The 15,766-nt window shown below is 49.1% G+C and overlaps 1 protein-coding gene across 2 annotated transcripts; it reads right to left on the bottom strand.

Annotated features, from left to right (window-relative positions):
* Nucleotides 1-2,051: 2,051 nt before the first annotated feature.
* LOC144152731 (uncharacterized) lies at nt 2,052-15,766 on the bottom strand. 2 transcript variants are annotated; one of them, XM_077684138.1, is made up of 3 exons: nt 15,552-15,766; nt 10,210-10,445; nt 2,052-3,964 (listed from the first exon to the last, which is right to left on the bottom strand). In XM_077684138.1, the coding sequence occupies exon 3, from the start codon at nt 3,794-3,796 to the stop codon at nt 3,092-3,094; it is 705 nt and encodes a 234-aa protein (XP_077540264.1). In that variant the 5' UTR covers nt 3,797-3,964; nt 10,210-10,445; nt 15,552-15,766; the 3' UTR covers nt 2,052-3,091. The 2 variants fall into 2 exon arrangements, with proteins under 2 accessions (XP_077540264.1, XP_077540263.1); XM_077684137.1 differs by lacking the exons at nt 10,210-10,445; nt 15,552-15,766 and adding an exon at nt 7,512-7,865.

Raw genomic sequence — 15,766 nt, 5'->3', positions numbered from 1 at the left:
AGAAGGCGGATCCGTTGTGGGGGCTGCATTCGGGGCACTCAGCATTTCTTTTGGGTTCGTACCGCGGGCGTTGGCTTTGGACTTTGGTTGAATTGAACTGGACTTTGGCTTCGGCATTTGGCAGTTTGGACTTTGCACTTTAGGAGAGTGGATTGTGGACTTTGATTGGACTCAGTTTCCATGATGAAAGCTTCGCTTTTTAACAGCATCCGTGCCGGGAGTCGCTCAAAAATCGTCGCAGCAAAGTGGAAAGGAGAAAAATGCTAGGCGAAGAAGTGTGATGGGAAGTGGCGAGGAGTCGACGATCTGGTGTGGGGAGTGCGCGTCGTGGCGCAGATGTTCGTGTGGGGAAACGCGCGTCAGAGATTGGCTGCGCCTAGCGATGACGTGTTCTCTGACGTGCAGGTGTTCTCCTAGTTGAAAGAGACGGCGTGCGCTCGGAGGAACCAGTGTCTGATCTGCCGATAAGATGGGCATACCTAAGAAAAGCGAACTTACAGCTAGTGAAGACCACCATCTCCACTGTTTCATCAGTCTTCGCATCTCAGTTGCGACGGAGGCCGGTTTTTTCTTTCTTTTTTTTCACAAAAGGTTGCGAGAAAAAAATGCAAGGATCGAAATAAAAAGAAAGACGGAACTCACAAGAACACCTTGCACTTTCAATATTTTTCTTAAACTTCTTTAAAAGGCCTCTTTTCGCATCACCCAAGTGCAAACCGTTCTGGCGTTGTATGATTTTGCCGCCGCGATGTTATGAGCCGTGCTGTCAAGTCAGGCCGTTTTGTCGAGCGTTGTTATGTCACGTGACGTTTTGTCGCCATCCAACCAAATCAGCTGTGTGTAATCTTAGTCATAGCAAATGTGATAATTCACCTTTTAAGCAGCCACAGATATATAGAAGGCAATCACACTTGGGACAATCAGCCATCACCACCTCAAAACTGTCTGTAAGTAATGATCTACCGTACGCACGTCCGTAAGCAAGGAAAGCCGGCCTGATGGTGAAGTACATGATTGGACTGCATGTCAATGAGGAGCAAGCTCTCTGAAAATGTTTAACACAAACAGTGGTCAATCTATCTTTTAAGCACCTAGCACTTCGATGACGCATATCCTCCAGAAGGATTGGTCAAACAGCTGGTTGCGAAGTCTGTATCACACGCTTTCAGGCCATTGTCTCAGCGCTCAAAGCATGATGGTACGACGTGTTGGGTTGATGGGACACGAGGAGATGTGGCTATTAGTATGCGTCGGGTGTGAGGGTAACCAAGAGTTCTCATCCCGCGTTCTACAGTGGTTGCGTAGACGTTTGCAGCTAACCGTAGTCAAGCCGTTGTATATAGACGCGCGAGGGGTCAGATTTCGCGGCGTGTTCAGCTCGCTTAACCACGTATCCGCCAAAAGACACGGCCGGGCTACAGTTGAGGCACACGATTTCTTCTTGGTGTGGAATCCATACCGATTCCGGGCCAAAGTGCTGCTGGACCTCGTAGAAACCGCTTTGCACTTTGCACGCGTGCCACTGTTGCCGGCGGCTGCTTGGTTGGTTACACGAGCCAACGTTGCACGAGCGTTCGGACAAATTGCAGCCCGTTGGGTACGAGAGTATTGTGTGCGTCCAGAATACTTCGTTTCTCACCGCTGATTTCTCCGTTCTCCAGTCGGGCTCGAAGCGTGCATTTACGACGTGTGTAAAAGAATTTTAGGATCTCAAAATTAATATGACGGAATGAACGCATCCAGACTACAGACTTTCACCATCTTTGTATTAGTGTAAAGGATCCAAATTACTTCTGCAAATTTTCAAATCATGGAACTATTTCTAGAAAAGTCCTATGTTCTCCAAGATGTACTTTTCTCTCCTTCCTTCATTTCTCACCATGTCAGCGAGGAGCGGATGACTACCTCCTCCTCGCCCTTTAAAATACTTCTCATGTAAATTAGGTGCGGCCACAAACGTCGCAGTTCCCAAAGCGAAAGAACAATTTCTTTCACAGCCGAACCTCGAGTGTAGTGCTTGTAGCATTTCGTAGCCATATTGCGCACATGGATGAAAATTCAGGCAGCATTTTTATTTCAATATAAGAGAAAAAGAGATATATGCGCTAATTAAGCGAAAACTATTTCGCTGCCTTACAGACTTCAGCGACAGAAATCTAGCGACGTCATTCGGAAGCAGTTTCCTCGGCGCAACAAACGCGGGCAATGTAGTGTGTTGCGTTACGTTGGAAGTGTAACATACAGCTACACTTCCGTTAGTTGTGAAGCCGTTGAGAGACACACTTCATATTTTTTTAACGAAATATTAGCGGTCATTTAACTCTCCCCGAGTCCCAGTTGGCTTCATCAAACTGCGAATAGCTGCACCATTGTAACGTCGACTGTAAAAGTCAGCTGATCTTGTTTGCTCTGAGTATGACATTAGGCGCAAATAGAAATACATGGTGGCCTGTGCAGCTGCGCCAGTAATCGTAAACATGTGTGGACGCGGCAGAAAATTGCAACGCGACGTTAACGAACCACATTGTGCTGCTCAGTACGTTGTCAACCGTCATTCCCAGGTATTATTCAGCATCAAGCACTGCAACAGCAACGAACTGAACTAGCGGATGTGAACTCGCGGGAATCACATTCATGCCCGTGTGTCTTGCACTTCGAATGTACTTCAATATTCCGCAATTGATTCCCGTTATACCACCGCCCACGTAGAGGCTTTAACTACAACGTATTTTGCATGCCCACGACGGACGAAGCTCGTTTTGTCTTTCTTCCGCCCCCTGAGACACCCAAACCTTGGTATTTTTGCTCAATTTTTTTAGCCCAACAAGGTATACACATACTGTCTCAGGCATCACTTCCATAATACGCGCAGAAATAGATGCAACAAAGTTAACGCAAGATTTACACTTCGCTATACCACAGCACTGAAGTGTCGGTAAGCGAATCGCTCACAGCAGCTACGCGTCTCAGTAAAAGTCACAACCAATAGCAGCATTGTCCTTTGTAGCAACTAGACAGGAACTTTAAAGAAAGTCGTACACACACACTATACGCCAGAGATTCTGAAGACCTGTAGACCAGGAACAGACCATTACGAACCAATCGGCGACACTTGCTGGCGACTAGAGCTCCCTTCCAGAAGACTGCAAGACCTCATCTCCAGCCGAAAGCGCTCGGCACCGCCCTCGTCCGAGTACAGAGAGCGCGAGTGTCTGCGGTCCCAGCTTCCAACCTTCAGGACACTGGGCAACGAAGCAGCGACGCTATCGAACCTCATACATGGCGACGCTCCGTTCATGCTGTCCTGGGGGGCGGGAAGCAAGATGGACGCACTCCTGGAACTGCAGTCAAGCTTTTCGAGTATCACTTCCCCGTGCACAACGTCTCCTTCGCAGACGTCCCCCACGTACCATCGCGGAGCCTTAGTGTCACCCTCAACGCCGAAGGCGCGACAGGCAGTCTTCGGAGGGCGACACAGCGGAGGAGGCGGCGGCGGCGGTTCCTTGATGAGCCAGGTGCTGTCGTACAGCTCGATGGTGCTCGAGTAAGAGCCCTGCTCCGCCCGGCTGCTGGTCTTCTCCGAGGGAGCGCCGCCGAGGGCGCTGCTGTTGCGGCCGATGTTGGACGTGGCGGCGTCGGCGTAGCCGTTGTACAGTCCGGCGACGCTGTGGGCGGCCGAGTTGAGCTTGAAGGCGGCCATGCATGAGGCCGAGTTGAGGCCGTAGCAGAAGCAGACCACCACGCTGAGCACGACGAGCGCCACGAGGACGACGGCCATCAAGAGAAGCAGGTGCATGACCGGCCAGCTAGCCGCATACCGCCCGCCTGCAGGTGGTCCGATGGGCGCTGCGACGACGAGGCACCGTCGCAAGGGCGCCGCCTGACCACGGGTCCCGTTTCGAGGTTGGAGGCTCTACTTCACACCGTGGACGCCTGCTCCCGGCTGCAGCCTTTACGGCACAGCCTGCATCAGAGCGAATTAAAATTAGGAACGCATCAAAACGAAGGCGGAAGGCATGCCGCTATGTAGCGAACATCATTATGGTGCGCTTCAAGTAAGTGCCGTTATGTAGTCACCTCTGCCGGCTTCCCAAGTTGTAATTATGACCAAACAAGCAGGCTTTGTAGTACAGCCTAGTCCACCTAAACAGAAAATCGGCTTCCCCAGCAGTGGCGCCGCTGAATACAAAAATATTCCATTACCACCCCTCCTCAAGTACGCTTTGACTCCGTTGGACTGCAACTGATGTGCGTTGAACAGCGCACTTTAATGTACTCGCGGCGTACCCGTACTCGTATCTGTAGCTTAAGCGTATATGCATACGCATACATCTGGGAAGAGTAAAGCGTATTTTGATGCCGTTTGCACTAACTTTTTTTTTTTTTTTGCTGGGGTACGCTTTGCGCGCCTTGCATTCTGCGAAGGAGACAAGAGACCACAGAGGGGATAAGCATTTTCCGTGGACAACGCACAAAACCGACGAGTACCTTTACGTGGGTATACGGTGATGCTGAAATGAGCACCACCGTAACATCGCGTATGGACTCGTCAGCTAGCGCCGGATCCTACCTTTACACCGGGTATTCTTAAAAAGATGAACCGGATAGAAATATTACGTCGCCATCCCACTGCACGAAAATCTAGAGACTTTGGGAGCACTGCGGCTACCCAACACTCTGAACAAACGTCTGCAGTCTTGATCGGTGTCAATTTTTTCCTGTTCAACATCCTTACCTTCCTCTGGTGCCATTTTTCCGCAGCAAAATGTTCCGAGATGCGACTTACCGCGACCAACACTCTTGAATCGCCGCTGAAAGGAACGCTCCTGCGGAGCGGGGGTTATCAACAACACGGGGCTTCGTTAATTGCGGAAGAATGACAGTGCGCTGCAATTAGCTCCAGAACACGTGTGGGCCTGGTCCCGCCAATCCAGTGCAGCAGCAACAAAACTCCCAGGGGGCAAGAACCGCCTGCAATTAGGGAACGATCACGTGCCCCAGAGAAATCTACCAGCAGATAACTCATTTTTGAAGCGGCTGTTATCTTCGCAGTCGTGTGGCAACGAGCTGGAAGCCTGCAGTCAAACGTGCTTTAAGAATGAAGCGCCGTTAGCTTGGAAGCCGTGTACCGGAAGCCGTGCTCAGTTTACTCAGCGTTCCACAAGAGGCGAGAGAACTCATACGTAGTCGAGTGAACACAGACCACAATTTGAGTGCGCTACCAAGCTTGGGCGAGGACTCCTTGCCGTCGTGGATTCGAGGATGGAAAAACGGGACAGACGCTGTATATTACAGCAGGTTGGTTATATGTGATTCATAAATTTTTACAAGTGCATGCACTGAACTATTGTTTTGTCACTGATGTTTTCGACAAAAAAATGCAGAAACTCGGAAGTGGGAATTGTCTGATAAATGCTTAAGCCGCCCTGTTACGCGTGCCACCCCTTTCAAGTCGCCTTCACTGCCATACCAAAGTACATTGCTGGGAAGACATTTTTAAGCGGCCTGATACCACAGAAAGAAGGCGGGGGCTTTTAATTAATACCTCCATAAGACCTCATATTATCTTAACGGAGCTCCATATAACGAACCCGTCAAAAGTCGGCTCCTCCACTACACACAAGTGCTTTGCTGAGAAGAAATTTTTGTGAAAGCAATGTAAGAATTCTGATATCGAAGTTTTATGGCCTAAGGGCCTTCTATTGAATACCCCTTAAAGACTCCATGTATCCCTACGTAGCCCTTCACACCGAGCCCCTCTGAAATGAGCTACACTACTCTACACATGTAATACTCGGAGGATCTTTTAGAGGGTAATATAAGCCGTCTGAATTGAAGGCCGTAGGATCTTAAGTTATTAGCATTTTCGTATACGGCAAAATATTGATTGATTGTACGGTTTAACGCGCCGACTAAACGCAAGCGACGAGGCGCGCCGTAGTGGAGTAATTTCGACCACCTGGGGATCTTTAACGTGCGCCGAAATCTTGTACACACGGGCGCCTCCATCAGAAAAGCGGCCGGTGCGACCAAGAGTCGAACCCACGTCCTATGCTGCAAAAGTGGCGAAAATGTGGGTGCCTTCGTTAAGTCCACATAGAAATGCCTATTAAGCATTTAAAACCAGATTTAATTATTCATCGGATATTGCGAACAACGTTGACCAAGTCGGCAATGTCGAAACTGCACGAGCGCCGCTTTTAATTCAGAACATGGTGTTACCGCAGTACTTAATTCAGTTAAAGGAGCTATGAAGACAAAATACAAGTTGGGTTTATTAGGAAGACTGCTTAGTCCCGATAACAATGATACCAATATAATCGCAATCTTCGAACAAATAACGAAGACATTAAAGAAAACGTGTGAAGCAGTCGCGACCCCCTAGCCAATTTCCCGCAACTTTTCTATGACGTCACGGAACCTTGTTTGTGCGATTGGCGGCCGCCTAACTGACCTGTCGCGACGACACATGACTGGACGTCTGTAATGGGGCCTCTAGTTCCATTTGACCGCATCGCTTGAATGCTAACGTGCAGTTAACGCACTGAAAATTATATTTTATTGTTGGGCCGTATGACGTCATTCTTGCTCATAACACGTCACTGTGGCGCAAAATTTGAAAGTTTTTAATACTTCTTGCTTTTTTTTCGTTAAAAAAACATTTTTGTGGCTCTAATGAAACTGGGTTAGATACTGAATCTTAGTTCTTCCGAATTAAACTAAGTTGTATTTTCTCTTCATGGCTCCTTTAAGCATGTGTCCGGGTACCACACCACGGTAGCAACGTGTGAGCTTCGCACGCTTGCCGCCCTTACCGACCGCTTATCCCCTGCGCTGTACACTTTCTCCGAATTCGCGATTCCGCTTGCAAGAGATATCACGCGCAGATGCGCCCATTTGTTTCGCGGACAAAATGCGCTGATGGCCTCCGCCGGAGGCAGGAAGTGAAGGCAGTGCTAATCTCCGCTGACCACAGCGCATTCTTCTCCCAGTGCACCTGTCTATCGTGTTTATGGCTTTAAACGTGAACCGTGCATTTCCCTGTGTCGACGGCTTTCGCGTACCCTTTTAATGGAAGAAAAATAGGCCCTGAGAAGCCCACTCTGCGTACGATTGTTAACATTTTATCTAATGAGAGCATTTAGAGCCACTAGAAAATTTAGCGGGCGGGTATCTCTGACGGGTGAAATATTCGGGCATACATTTTACTGAAGATATACGCGCGGGCTAGAAGGCATACAGTAATCAAGATGTCCTGAATCCTGTGGACCCTAGATTGTGACAAGATTAATCGTATCTATAGACGTACGCGTGCTTGAACTTCATCTTGCACGGTGCATTGAGAAGGCGAGCAAACAAGTAGAGTGCGTCTTCGTGCTGTTCATGCTGTCTGCCAAACGATGCTGCTCTGCCAAACGAGTTGATTAACTCTCAAGTTGTCTACGGGTTAGAAAAAATATGAGGCAAACGCACAACTTCCTACTGATCCACCGGGTCCGGGACATACGAACCTTGAATAAGGTGGCGAGGCCGCGCGACGGCAGCGCTGACGTCACAGTCTTCTAGACTCGTTCGATGGTGCCGCAGAAGGGTGGTCCGTCATCGGGAACAGGGCTTGGATAACGTTCTCGCCACGGAATCCGCACTAATCGCAGGAGCCCCGGGCTGGCCCCGATGTCGAGCATTGCGGGAGGAACGGTGCGGGCGACATAAATGCGCCTTATCTGGAGCCGGCAGAGACCGCGCGTCAGGCTCTTGGGCTCTGCTCCTTCGCGCCTCGCAATCTTATCGGGCGGCCAAAGCGCGCCTCTAGGCTGAAGCTGGCGCGCTGCTGCGGCCGTCCGCGTAAGCACGTTGTTGTTTTCATTTGCGGGGCTCCTGACACACCGTTCAGAAAACAAGGCCTCTTGATTTCCCAGTTAGTCTCATTTATTTGACTCTTACCCATTGGCTATAACCCTCAACCACTATGGGGGACAATTGTTTTAGAAGGTTGATATTCGGACTGAGTCGATAACGACTGCCCTGCTTATCATAACTTGGAGGTATTGAGAGCTAGACGTTGATGTTGTCGCCTGACGTCGGATCTACAGCGGCAGGTTTTCTTACTTATCAGGAGACGCGATTTTTACTTTTGTGTTCTGGGTACAGCCAGCGCGCATGCCAAACAATCCCTCAAGCGAATACATACTTTTTTTTCTTTTGCATAGTGTCACTTGTCCTTGCAACAAGTACGTCAGACACAAAGCGCGTCCGTGAGCGGCGCATGCAGCGAAGTTAGCAGCTCGTTTGTTCGTACAGCACACCAAGGCAACACAAGCGTTGCATTAGCAGAGTTGCAGAACCTGACGGGACAGGAGCGAGTTGACATAAAGGAACTCCTTGAAGAAATTTGGCCGCATTTTTAGGTGTAACAGCAGATGTCGGCTAATCTTGATCTTTCCCAAATTCGGTGGAACAACTGAGTTATCACGAATGGTTTACCGAGCCAAGGCACCATGTCTGCCTTATGAAATGTGTTCTGATTAGTAAATATTTCCAGCAAGAAATCAGAATTGGCTTGGTGGACCCCAGTGTCCTCGGTGGCTCTACTGGCACTGCACACCACGCCTTTACCGGTGCGCACGCTGCAGCAAGTGCTCGTCTAATCTAATTATTCAGGTTTAGAATGCATTGACCTTGCTATTGCAGCCAATTACGCATTGTCTTTTTTTTTTTTTCGGGAAAGAAGTAAGTGCCACTTCTCCCTTTTCCTGAACCCATAGAGGTTTAGTGACGTCAGCTACAGTGGGCATTGCGCGGAGAAGCACAAATTTGCGAGTTCATTTATCTAAAGTATAGCCTGAGCCTGCATGGCTCAGACGTGACAGATTTGATATACTTACTTTTAGCTGCCATAACCACAAAATAAGACAGATTCCCAAAGTCTGCGGTAGCATCAAACCAGGGCAGCAAACTCAATGTAACGCCATGTCTGCTAGCTGGTACGCGAAGGGAACCTAATTTTTTCTGTACTTCAGAGCTTTAGAAAGACGTTACGTGTAACTACGAAACACAGCTAGAAATAAGTTGCACTACTGCAAGCCACTCATCTTACCTACGTGAATCATTCGTTAGTCCTGGCTTGAGAGACAGAAGTTACCAAACCTTGTTCCGGTTCCGGTACAAAACCCGGTATACGTGCGCAAGCGCACGACCAGTTTTAACGCCTCTGCGCACGCTCAGTGGTGTCGATTTCCTACCGGAGACCACGCCTGGTCCGTTTTTCCTGTCTGCTGTAACTCTCTAATAGAGTTACAGCTTACCGTGCGTTCCGCGTAACCATGTGTACAGTGTGTTCCGGGACCCGACTGCGCTAATGCACGCGGGCATGGCGAGGAGGGCACCCCTGACCTAAACGAATGCGCGGGCACAGCGAGGAACGAAGAACGGCGAACCACCCTACAGGAACGAATGCGCACATGCCCAGTCGGGTCCAGGTACAGGCGGTACACACGGTACACACGGCAACACGGAACGCACGGTATGCTAAAACTCTCTAATTTGGGAAATGGTTTCAAACACGGTCCTGCATGTTTTTAGGGGCGAAGCCCCTTAAGGGCTCGGGCTGTCGGCTTCTCATGTCATCGTCGTTTCATGTCGTCGTGGTATCATGTAGTCACGGTACTAAAACACCGCGACACACGTTTTCCAACGCCTCGCGCTAGAACGTTTCATCTCCGCGGGGAAAACGCGCACTAAAAGAACACACCCGGAAACCCGTTTTCCAAAGCCTCGCGCTAGAATGCTTCGTGCTTCAAATACATGAGACTAACAGCAAAGCTGTATACCTCTACCCTCCCAACGGTTTCATCTCCGTGGGAAAAAACGCCTAGGCTCCAAGAATGCATTTATACACTGCATGCTTCGCTCCTCCTCAGGTTTCACGTTAGTGGAGATGGCACGGGATTTTTTTTTCCCTGGCACAGGATTGAATGTCCGCCCCAGTTCGTTACGGTCTCCACCGCTCGCTGCAAGACTCCGCACCGACCTCCTTGGGTGCATGGCACTCAAAGGCATGCAGGGTTCTTTCGGTACGCGGGCTTCGCCGCAAAACACTGAGGCTCCACGGGAGAGCTCGCTGCTGAGACACGCTGATAAGGTATTGACGGAACGTCAGCACAACACACCACATCCGATTCGTAACAGGCGTTACGCACTCGCGGTCACCTCTTTCATGTGACTGCGTCGGTTCCTAGGGCGGTTTCGGCCTGGTCGGCCTGAACCGCGGAGCACTCCTGTACATAGGCAATGGTGGGCGGCGGCGGCGGCGGCGGCATGACGTATATCTTCACCACGACCCAGCAGCAGATGAAGCTGAGGAGGACGGTCGCCACGCCGATCACGATGAAAGCGACGAGCGCAGCCTCCATGTCGGCGTCCTCTTCGCGCGGTCAGGGGTCAGCCTGCACAGCGGAAGCCGAGACATCGACCAGGCTTAAGAAAGCTTGGTCATCGCTGGGCTCGTTGCGCATCATCTCGCAATCTTGTGTTCACGTTGTCATCAGTTGTTTAGTGTGCCCTGACCTGTGTCTCGGCAAGTGTTGATGGCCTTAATTATTTTCGTGTTAATAAGCATAAACCTAAACTTTCTACTACACACAATATTGGAACATCGGATCTCCTTGAATTGGCGAGTTGGAAAATGATCATGACGGCCAACGCAGGCCGAAGTACGGGACACGAAGGGTGGGAAGGACACAGGCGCCGTCTAACAGCTGAATTTTCGCTAAGGAAAATACACTTTATGTGAGCAAAATTATAGGGAGTTAACAACCCCCACTTTTAATGGGAGGGGGACCGGTTGTTAACTCCCGCTATGTTTGCCTACACAATCTGCATTTCTATACACAATCTGCATAAAAATCTACACAATCTGCATAAAAATTTCGTTGTTAGACTGCGCCTGTGTCCCTTCCACTCTTCTTGTACCATAATTTTTCCTGCGCTGGCCATCATGAACCTGATGTCAAAAGAGCGCCAGACCTTTGCACGTCCAAATTGCACGCCGTACAAATGCACAGACAGATGCATACATACGTAAACCCCAAGTATGCGCAAGCATCCAGACGTAGCGTCGACAAGCTGCTGTTGGGACGTTGTGATTTTTGATAGGTAGTTCCTGCGTCTATCTCCAATTGTCTTTGTGGGTTGGTCATGGTTAGGGCTCCGGATTTTCGAGTTCATCCGAAAAATACGATGACAGTCACCGGTGAAATTTCGGACAATTCGTATTTATCCGATAAACCCTGATTTCAGAGCACAAAGGCTGCAATAAATGACGATCGAGTTTCGACTTCAGGATATCCGGTAGGTTATCACCCCCGCTGGCCGTTCGCACTTTTTGGTGACAACTACGAATGGCCACCGGTCCCACAAGGAGTCTTCCTCTTTTGTCCTCTTTCAAGACCAGTCAACTTGTCTAAACAAGGGTTACCTATGATCTATCCCTTACATATCCAGGGTTACATATCAGGGTTACATATCCAAGGGTTACCCATACGTAAGCCAGATCATATAAGATTTCGCAAACTTCCAGAGCTATGGAATAAGTAGCGGAGTTTTCACATTGAGCAGTGGCCAGTGCTTTCTCACTGCGTCGCCGAAGCTTCCCGCGTTACCTATTCCTAGCGCAAACGTAGAAGCGGAAACACCTATTTCCCACGCTGACAATCATAAATCGAACGCAGCGTGCCTTCATCAGCGAGAAAAATCTCGTAAAGTATGCTAGCGAGTATTACAACAAACTTTAAGGTTCTCAAAATAAAAACTTTTTTTCTCTTTAACTATTTGTGCTTGTGTACATATATGTGCGTTTGCCATTGAAACATTCGAGCCAAAAATTTGCTCCGAGCGTTCTGAGGAATTCGGGTTCGCATATCATTTCACCTATGATTTGGAGTATTAAAGTACAACCAAATAACACCCGAATTCCGGAGAATCGGATATTTACAAGATATAAACTCCGAAAAACACTAAAATTTTGCTAAAAAATAAATTCCGAAAACCCGGAGCCCTAGTTATAGCCTTCGAGAACCTGTCTATCAGTGGGTGTTCGCTTGAAATAATTGGTCTGCCTTGTGAGGTGTGTTTGTAATGTATGCTCTTCTATCGTGGTGCGGAATCCCAGAGCGAACAGTACCCGCGACAGTGCACTCTTAGGTATGTCAAATTTCATAATGTAGGCCTAGCAGGAGCTCTTTTTTTAGCATTATGATGTCGTGAAACTTTCGGAGAAGAAAAAATATATTTATATATTGAGTTGTAACCTAGAAAGGTCTGCATTTAAAGGCATCGTGAAACTGAAAATGATCTGTGCTTTTGGGCGCGTTGGTCATTCTGTGGCGAGGTAAAGTGCGTCGCAAAATCACACTGCTCCGTAGACGTGTACCGCAGTGCTGACACGCGGTGTCCTCGCAATCGTCCTGCGCTCATGCAAACAAAAATTAACTGATTACGAGACTATAATTACTGCCCCCTGCCATCTTCCCTTTGTACTCTTGTTTACATTACCTCCCGTGCACGCAAACTGCGATTTAAAATCTCGTCACTCATCTTGCTGTCATATTCCTCTCCTCTGTACTTGATGGCTGGTTAACTTAATTGTTCATTTTTCGCGTCTTATCAACAGGAAATCTTCATAAATAAACACAAGATCTGTCGCACTTACGTAGTCGCACGCTTCTCCTATAAAACAGCGCTATATTACTTGCCTTTATCACTACCCAAGCCACCTTTAAGCTTTCGCTGGTGCGTGCGTTAATGTGCACTCGCCCGGGGACCGTTCCTGCGTAGATTTGAAAGGAAAAGGATACAGCAATTATGACTGTCAACTGAGCCCACGCACCCAGAGTTTTCGAATCGGAAGTCATAACCATGAAATTGGTCACAACTCCTTTATTTATTTTTATTTTTTCAATACACCGAAATCGTTCACCACTATCGCCACAGCCGCCTCCTTTACCCACCTCCTCACCCGTCCCTCAATGTCCTCAACGCCCGACTATGGCTCAGGCTGCAGTCGCAAACATACTTCAACAATCCCAGCCTTCAGCTCTCACTACATGCCCCTACAACTGCACAACCTGCCACCTACAATATCTACCCGACCACCCGAATTCCCTCCCTTCTTCTCGCAAGAGCAGTGGGAGTGCGGGCTAATCAGCTCTCAGCTCGAAGCCCAGGAACACTTTGTCTCCTCGGATATCGAGCATGCGGAGTACATCCGCGGCTTTGTGGAACAAGAGGCCACCCAGCTGTATTTCATTTTGTATATTATAGGCTCCCATAAATGTGTGTACAACAACAACTGCAATGCATTGAAGAGCACCCAAGAACATAAACGGAATTACGATGAGATTGCTTTGTAAAACATACACAGGAAGGAAAAATGCATAATACGACGAAATTCGGGCGCGCGCACACACACACACACACACACACGCACACACACACACACGCACGCACACACGCGCACACACACACACACGCGCGCGCGCGCGCGCGCGCGCGCATACAGAAGGAGAACCAGTCAAGGAGTTGGCCTGAGCGTTCCCCTATCTCTTAACCCACTGGGAAGATCCCACTGTATTGAAGGGAAAACATGCGACTGAGTGAAAAGAGGGGGCGAGGGGGGGGGGGGGGGGTGGTACGAAAGGACACCGACCAAGAAGAGGATCCTGACGGGATTTGTCCTCGAAAATAAATTCCCATTCCCTGGCAACTTGAAAACAAAATAGACGCCCGTATGCTACCTGCTGCTCCCGCGTTAATTTAGGATGCGGGACCGGCAGGACATACCCGTCAGCATCTTCACTTATGGCGCCACAGTGAGCACGGATTTCAGATCACTTTGGTTTTCCCCTGCCAATCATCTAGAGCACCCTTACAGCGCGCTCCCTGTCAATGTCAATCTTGGCTCTCCACCTAATATACACTGTCAATTTACTGAAGTTTTCACTCCCTCAACATTGGATTTCGCGAGCAGCGGTACAGCCCTTCCTTTCCTGCCAACAGAAGGAGCCGGACGACTGGCCATTTATGTTATGAGGAGGGAGTGGACCCGACTCGTCCTTACATTACTCACATTGGCGAGACGTGGTTCATGATGGTGGGCCGAGGGAGGTTTAAATTTTAAGCAATGTTAAACAGCCCCTCCTCCAACCAGAGAACTAGGTGGTATACGCCGTTGCTCACGTCATACGAGAGCTGAGATACAGTTTTTCTAAATTTAGGAAATCTCGACATTTGACACTTCTTTTAAACCTTTCGCGGGACACGGCATTATGGTTCCCAATGCGAAACGGTCCGGTAAAATCCTCAAAATGCTATTAGGCCACTGTAGCCCCCTTTCACCTTCCTCTTTCTCAAGTTTTGTTTGCCGGTTTCATTGCAGCAGTGATGCCCACCCATAGCCCCGGTACTAACACTTACACGTTCTAGACATTTGCACGAAACAGTTAAACTGAATACCTAATGCATACATCTGTGGCGGTGCCCTGTTCTGCACACAGTCCTGGCAGTGCACTATCTGACGCTGCGGCGTTAGCTCGATCACTGAGGTGATGTACAGCCAGTTAAAGGGAAATGTCACACGTGGTGTCAGCATCTGCTTCTTCACAAAATGCTTTATACCTTGAAACTGCTCGGGATTTTAGTTGTATGCATTGCATACAGGATGAAAATGTGAACGGTTTGGGCTGCTTGAGCAACCAGCGACCACTTTACACAGCCAAATGCGCAATCCAACATTCTAGTACAAGTTTCGTTTAAGCATGCTCAATGTATACCCACCGACAAGCATGTGGATCCCCGCTACAAGCCTTGCCGATACGCCATAAGACGTCGAATAATGAGGGCACACTACACAAGGCTCCATTTGTGAGTGAGTGAGTGAGTGAGTGAGTGAGTGAGTGAGTGAGTGAGTGAGTGAGTGAGTGAGTGAGTGAGTGAGTGAGTGAGTGAGTGAGTGAGTGAGTGAGTGAGTGAGTGAGTGAGTGAGGGAGGGAGGGAGTGAGTGAGTGAGTGAGTGAGTGAGTGAGTGAGTGAGTGAGTGAGTGAGTGAGTGAGTGAGTGAGTGAGTGAGTGAGTGAGTGAGTGAGTGAGTAAACTTTATGCAACAACAAGCGCGATCTTCGGGTGCCGTCCCGGCGGTGGAAGGTGTCCTCAGTGCAGGTAATACCTTGGTGCTTGCTGTTGATTTTCTTTCGCCGAACTGTCATGCGCTTTTATTTTTAAAAAATGCACGCATTCAATGCAGCTAGATACCTCGCCTGTCCTTCCACAGTGGCAGGGCGCAGCAGCAGCTACATTTCCGCGATGCAGTCAGGTCATTGCACTTATTAAGGGTAGCGTCCTGGGCACGTTGGTACTCCATTGCTAAATAAATTAATTGCGCTGAAAAGGGGGACACGGACGAAGTGAGGACAGAGACAGACACACACGGCGCATTGCAAGCACTTGCAAGCACTTGAGCAAGCCTTGGCGAAGAATATATTTCCACAGTGACTTACCCCGTGCTGCAGGCGGTGCTGATCGGGCCTGATCGAGTGTTGGCACAACTAGATCACTATTTTGGGCACAAATGAAGCCAAAACTTCCACAGGTTTACGCCCTAGCAGCGAATGCAAGGGTCACTCAGCAAGCATCGTGGGGTGAAGCATGCAAAATGTCACGACCACATGGACCATACGGCTCCACGGCTCGTCATGTAGGCGACGAAGTGCGG

Source organism: Haemaphysalis longicornis, unplaced genomic scaffold (genome assembly GCF_048455015.1).
Source record: "Haemaphysalis longicornis isolate Haplotype H1 unplaced genomic scaffold, Haemaphysalis longicornis Haplotype H1 scaffold_9, whole genome shotgun sequence".
Lineage (NCBI taxonomy): Eukaryota > Metazoa > Arthropoda > Arachnida > Ixodida > Ixodidae > Haemaphysalis > Haemaphysalis longicornis.
Note: the sequence above shows the minus strand (reverse complement) of the source record. Positions and strands in the feature narration are given on the sequence as shown.